Source organism: Misgurnus anguillicaudatus, chromosome 9, assembly GCF_027580225.2.
Source record: "Misgurnus anguillicaudatus chromosome 9, ASM2758022v2, whole genome shotgun sequence".
NCBI classification, from domain to species: domain Eukaryota; kingdom Metazoa; phylum Chordata; class Actinopteri; order Cypriniformes; family Cobitidae; genus Misgurnus; species Misgurnus anguillicaudatus.
The window spans coordinates 21,460,800-21,467,757 of NC_073345.2; the positions used below are offsets into that span (position 1 = coordinate 21,460,800).

Sequence of the window (6,958 nt, forward strand, 5' to 3'; positions counted from 1 at the left end):
TTTTAGTCATCTTTTGCTCTGGACAACAGTTTCAGGTTTCAATTTATTTTCAATTGAATCGGTTGTTTACAGTTAGCAATGCTAAATGGCCAAAAAGTATGTTGAGACATAAACAATACAACTAATATGCACTTGTTAAACTTTTCAATATAAACAACTAAAATGAAATTTGGCAGACACTTTATTGCTTTAAGCATCCGTCACCGTTTCAGTTCATCCCAATAGGCTTCAGGTCTGGGCTTTGTGGATGCCAGTCAGGATCTTGCAGGCCTTAGTTTAGAATAGGTGCACCCTATTGTACTGTAAATGTTTGTCTATAGAGATTTCATGGGTGTATGCTTGATTTTATGCATCTATTAGTAACGGGTCTAGCTGAAATGGCCGAACCCGAGGTCCCATAATCTTTGGCCATGTAGGAGAACGTTAAAAAGTGAGCTAAAACCTGGAACTGTTTGTCCACAGCAACAAAGATCTAGATCCAGTTATTCATGCTAGATGTCATGCTAGCAAATATCACAACATTTGAAGCAAATTCATGACTGTTAATGATATACTGATGTAGTTGGCATTGACATTATCTACTTTTCTTTGTGTGTTCATTCCTTCCTCCTCCTCCTGCCCCTCCCTCTTGCCTATCCTTCCTTCCCTCCATTAGATCCTCCCTCAACCACCACCATGCCCCCCACCACCCCTGTGCGCCTCCTAACCGCAGACATCTCTGCCACAGAACCTGGTAATAAGCGACGAGCGCTCATCACCTCTCCGACCCTGGCGCCTCTGCCGGAGGGTAGCCTGGGTGCCATTGTGGGCGGGGCAGTGGGCGGAGCCCTCTTCCTCCTGTTGCTGCTCATTCTGGCCGGAATTTATTACCAGCGTCAGCGTCGGACGTTCAGAGGCGACTACTATACAAAGCAGTATCACGGCCCGTCTGACATGCAGAAAGCTCCCCAGCCTCATGAGCTGCAGCAGGTGCACAGCAAAGGCAGCCCAGACACCAAGCTCAAATCCAACCAGGATAATGGCACGATCTACCCGGATAAGGATCGAGAAGAATGGGGAGATTTTGACCGTGAGAGGTCACCCAACGGTCGCAGCAGAGCCCTGAGAGAAGCAGGCACTCCGCTTAACCATCAAAACCATCAGAACCATGAGCATGGCTACCACAACAATCATCACCTCAACCATCAAAGTTTCAGTCCGGCCCACCAAAACCAAAGGAGCTCACTGCAGCCAGAGCCGCGCAGGTACGCAGCGCCACAAGTCATGAGCAACGGCTCCCCCTACCTGCCGGAGGACTGCTACGACAATGATTATGTGTCGCACACAGATGGCTCCATGATCTCCCGCAGGGAGTGGTATGTCTAACAAGAAAAAGCAGGAAAGACTGCAAAGACATTTAGGAAATGCATCAGACTGCAAAAACGACACAAAGATGGCAGAGTAACAGTATGTAAAGACAATAAGTAGAAATAGTTCTCTTGCACCTTTTCTATAGATGATTACACAACCTCAATTTGCAGTAGTGTTTTTTGTACTGTACATTAGTTAACTCTTCATAGTTAGCTTGTTTAAAGATGTTTTGGGACCAAGAGGCAGTATAATTTCTTCATTTGTTAAAGAAGAGACGGTCAATTTATGTACTATATCCAATAAACCTATAGAGGTTTGAGTTCAGGTGCGATTTAAGTTGGGTTGCCAAATCGATAGTTTTCCTCCTTTTCTTGCGGTGCACAGTTAAGGTGCACCGCTTAATGATTAAAAAGCTGTTAATATCGAACAAATAAAATGTAAAGTATGCAGATAACCTGTCGATAAGTGTTTCAGCTTAGCACTAAGAGTTTCTGTGAGTCACATCAACTTTCAATAGTGCCGTCACTGTGAAAGAGGCAGAAATTAGCTCCCGTCAACAGCCAGGCGGTTTCCATGGCAACATTTAATTCTCTACTGGCATTCAGTGTTGGAGTGCTATTGGGCGGAGCCAGACGGGGACGACGGTGCACGGTTTGATGAAGCCAAAATGGGAGAAGAAAAATACAGACAGATGATTGCTGAAAAGGGACGACTGTAATTTTCAATTCATCTTCACTGTATTCTTTTGTACAAAACTCTTTGCCTGTGTTTGTGTGTGTGTGCGCGCAAGTCTGCAAATGGAAATGCACATCCATAACTACTGCCATTGTTCTTCAAATTATATATAAATATATATTCAGTAATCGCTGAAAGCTGTCCCATATCAGTGTAGCTCTCTATCTGGCTTCATTTCACAGAGCATCACTACGCAGTATTAGGACCCACCTGTATACAACAGCTGTTGATCTATCAGTCTAGTACGCATTACGTCACCGTTAAGCTCGTGTGCTTGTCTCGTGTGGTTTCGTGTATACAAGAGTGAGAGATTTCTATGCGAGTGTTTTTCTATGCCCGTATACAATCCACCGTGTAAATTTAGTTGGCTGCTGTTAACCTATCCAGTGTTTCGAATCAGTCTGTGCAATAGGGTGAAATCTGAGGCCATTACTTCACTCTCTGACAGCGTTTAATGCAAAAGACGATAGCCAAACACAGATTATTATTATTATTGGTCATAAAGTTTATAGTGTTGGCTGGATCATTATAAGCTAGTAAGTGCATATGGTTGGCTTCAGGAAAATGCGTCTGGATGATATTGTAGTGCCTTAAACTGATTGTGTGCCTGTAAGCATTACTGTGAGCAGGTATTGTAGTTACGAATGATGAATGCGAACCGCTGTAACTGTGGGTTTGCATCAGATGCGAGTTCAGCGATTTGCGCGAGAAGATTGCATACGGGGTCGGTGCGGGGACGCGATCGGACGCGTCCTTGCGTGGGGCGGTGCGAGTGATGCTGTATGGGCGCCGTGTTTGCCGTCAGGGCACACGCTGTTCGCCTCAGGCGCGTCTTTGCCCAAGTTGAAAATATTCAACTCGAGCGAAAAATTGGCACAGTTACTATTGGTTTGCACCAAACGCAAAGCGTGCAATTTAACCTGCGGGATTTAACTTCGTGTCATGCAAATTTTTTGAATGTTTTCAACTTGGGCGAAGACGCGTTTGAGGCGAATAGCTCGTGTTTTCACGGCAAGCGCGCCACCCGTGTAGTGTCATTCGCGTGGCCCCACGCGAGGACGCGTCTGGTCGCGTCTTTGCATTGACTTTGTGCGTGGTCTGTTCGCGCAAATCGTTGAACTCGCATCTGGTGTAAACCCACAGTAAGGCATTGAATGGTCAGGTTGGGTGATCCTAAAATGTCTTGTACATCTTTGCTTTTGTCTGTTTCATGCCTTCACCTCTTTAGAAGGGTTTTTTGTTTTGTTTTGTCAGTTGTATGATATTTTTCCCTAAGATTATAAGACAATAACAAATTGTTTTGCTTTCATATGACGTGTGACACTTGAGTTACAGTGCACATTAAGGAGTTGTAATAAATATGTAAAACTTTCAGTAAAAAAATCTATGTGTACAGGTTTCGACAATGTAGAGATTAATAAAATTAACAAGGTTATATGTATATATTCAGACATTTGGGAAAGCCTTGTTTTAGTTTTGTTTGTTTGTTTGTTTGAATTTATTGTTCCTATGGCCTATAAAAATGACTTCTATAGGAAATTTCTGTGAAACGCACTAGAAAGTCCCATTTCACAGGTCACCATGATGCTTTCTTTAATCACTCTTTGCTACATCTTGTTCACTTTTTGGTTTTACAAAAAAATAAAAGATCTAATGTTAAAAAATAAAAGATTCACAAAGAAATGTATTTGCAATGTATAAATGATACCGTGCATTATTTTGTAAAATCAACTTTTTGGGATACGGTTTGTTTTGAAATAAAGCACCTTTTTCTGTGACCTCTTTTGTTTTAGATGTTGGCTCAGATCAGCTTTGTGTTGGTTGGAAGAGTGAGTGTTGAAGTGCTGGGTGTGACTGGTTGCTTCAGCTGCAGAACTGTTCCCTATGGGGGTCTCCTCCACTTCCCTGGAGGGCTTGAGCGATATATTCCTCACGCCCTCTTTTCCTTTGCTGTGGTTAACCTACTTCATCTCGAAAGATCTCTTGTGCACCGAAGCTCATTTTCTAGAAATTTTGTGGGGAAAGCCTGCGGCTAAAAGCTTCCTGTGGATGGGGGCTAAACTTCCTCTCAGACTTACCTAGGATAGCCATAAAGCGGAGGGATTATGGGCTTGTTGATCCTTGTGTTTGCTTTGGTGTTCTGTTGATCAGTGTGAGAGCAGATGGGGGTGTTGAAGAGGGTTTTGTTTCATCGTGTTTGCTAAAGTTGGGTGTCCTGTTCATCAGCATTTACATTTACGCATTTGACAGATGCTTTTATCCAAATTAATATTAAAATGCCAATATCATAGATGCATTAGATGCACTGTAAATTTCTTGGTTGTAAAAGTGTCCACCAAATGTTTTTTTTTACACTTCCTAATGTTACACAATTAGGCGCTTACCCAGTGTCTTTCTCAAATATTTGAACCAATACATACAGTGGGGAAAATTTGCATTTGACACATCAGCATTTTTATGAGTAAGGGGATTTGTAAGTGGGCTATTGACACAAAATTTCCACCAGATGAAGCCATCAAGCCAAATACTGAACTCAAAGAAATCAGAACATTTAAGTATACAAGTTGAGTCATAATAAAGTGAAATGACAATAAGTGTCAAATACTTATTTTCCCTGCTGTAAATATAGTTACAGTAATGCACCTTTTCTCCTGTGAAATGTGATTAATTGAATACCACAGTAATCTAAATAAACTCAATATTCCTTTAACCAGGGAGAACCCACATGGTCAAATTTGGCCACTGTTAATTGCTGCTACCCAAAATCTTCTTGGGTTCTCCAGGGTTAAATGAAACACTTTTAGTTCACAAAAAGTCAGGTTAGTGCACTGAAAACAGCACTGTCATCATAAGAGCACAGTCACCTTATTGTGGTTGAGGAGGTCAATGTCTCTTACATCACTGTTTAATACAAAATCAGCATTACCTCCCATTTTTAGTGCCTTTGATCGGTTAAATTTGTCCTGTATAATGGATTTCTTTGCCACTCCCCCACCCAGGCCTTTGATGCATCCCCATGGCAACAGGTTCATGATAGAGAGCGTGTTCTCCTGAGGGATACCTGTGCCTTCTCACAGAGAAAAGGGATGAGGGGGTTAGAGAGTGGATAAAAGGGGACAATTCAGCAGAAAAAGGAGACAAAAAATTAGAAGGGGGGGCTTGAGACTGAAAGCAAATGGGAGGAGCCTGAGATGGAACAAGGTTAAAAAGGAGAGCTGGGGTATACAGCGCAATGAAAATGCAGGCTTGAAGGTGAAACATGCCATTATAAAATTCCCGCTATAAAGGATGGTCACTTTAAATGGCTGTGATTTGTCATTGCGACCACGTAATGTTATTGTACGTTGTGATTGTTGGATTTTCTGTTGGAAAATTTGTCATGGGTGTCTCTGCACTTTTCCCCCTTCAGATATCGTTCGTTCATGACATATTTTTCCACCAATACATCATAGTGGTCATGAAATCATTCCCTCAATGGTAGTCTGTTATTAAGTGTTCAGTGTTCAGTTTAACAGCATCTCACATTCATCAGAAATGCATAGGAGTTCTGGTAAGTGTGCCTGCCTGCACTTTATATCATGGGACACGGATACACTATGTGGGGTGCACACTGTAACCACATACTCTATATTTGAGATATTAATGGGCCTCTAGTTGGTTCTCAATATATCATGTTAACTGTATGTGATCTCTTAAAAAAAGCATATTTCTAAACATAAATGCTCAAACCTGTTTTCTTCATTTACTGCACCTCCCATGTGGCCAACCGTTTTAATAAAAAATCTAAAATTACTCAGCCATAGCAAAATGTGTTTGTTAGTTTTTCTTACGCCCCAAAAGAAAATGTGGCAAAAGTATCACCATTAGTAGTCCCAGACTAAAATGCATGTTTAAGCTGCCTTTATTTAAAAAACACCTACTGACATCTTAACATCCAGATACAAAACAGTATTGTTTTACGTAAGGTATGTCTGTAAAAACTACTTAAATGTCCTAATACGGTTTCATCGGATGCACGTGCGTTGTCGCGGTTACGCGTCTGGTCGGAACTTCCGGTTTCTGGTCTGACTAGTTTTACACAGCAACGTTAGCTCCGTTTCGTTTTTTATACGCTTTAGCTATGAAATATGAACTAAGGTAATATACTGGTTGTTTATTTTGTTATCAGAAATAAACTACTCTAAAAGGACTTGATATTGATTTAAACGGAGATTACCGGAAGTGTGTTCCACGAAAGCCGTTTGTTCAAAACCTTGTCCGGGAAACCACCCCTAAATGTTTACGAATTTAACATATTTTCTTTCTGTAAACCACATTTCCCTGGGTTTTGCTGCTTGTCTTCAGGTAGGCTAATATATTTATTTAGATTAGGATATGAATCTGTCAGTTGTTGTGATCCAATTTTTTAAAGTTTGATTTTATGTTAATTTTAATCTTTTGTCATGATCTAACTCAGTCAGAATTAAAGATATCAAGGTTATATTTTCACTGAATGTTCTTTACATTATAGAATGATTTCATGTAGAAAACAGTAAACCACAAAACTGGACTCTCACACACTGGGTCACAAATAAGAGAAAATTAAATACCTATAATGTTTTTTTACGTTTTTGTTACACTGTAAAAAGTAAAAAGTTGGATCAACTTAAAATGTTTAAGGTGTTACGAATGTAATTTTTTTTTCAATTTACATTTTTAACCTAAAGTGAAATTTTAAGTTGAAAAAACAAAAATTACTTAAAAATTTTTAGGTGTTACCAATTTAAGTTGATTCAACACTGTAAAAAATTCTGTAGAAATTACAATAACACATCATGCAAAGCATTCTGGGAACCAGAAATCATCATCAACCTTTTTGTTTTTTTCTTCAGAT

At 40.4% G+C, this 6,958-nt stretch overlaps 1 protein-coding gene across 1 annotated transcript in view; it reads left to right on the forward strand.

Annotated features, from left to right (window-relative positions):
* nectin3b (nectin cell adhesion molecule 3b) overlaps window positions 1–3,863 on the forward strand; it is a 40,732-nt gene extending 36,869 nt beyond the window's left edge. Inside the window, exon 6 of the mRNA XM_055180041.2 lies at window positions 656–3,863. Within this exon, the coding sequence (XP_055036016.2) occupies window positions 656–1,365 (710 nt within the window). The 3' untranslated portion in view covers window positions 1,366–3,863. The remainder of the gene's footprint in view (window positions 1–655) is intronic.
* Window positions 3,864–6,958: the final 3,095 nt, after the last annotated feature.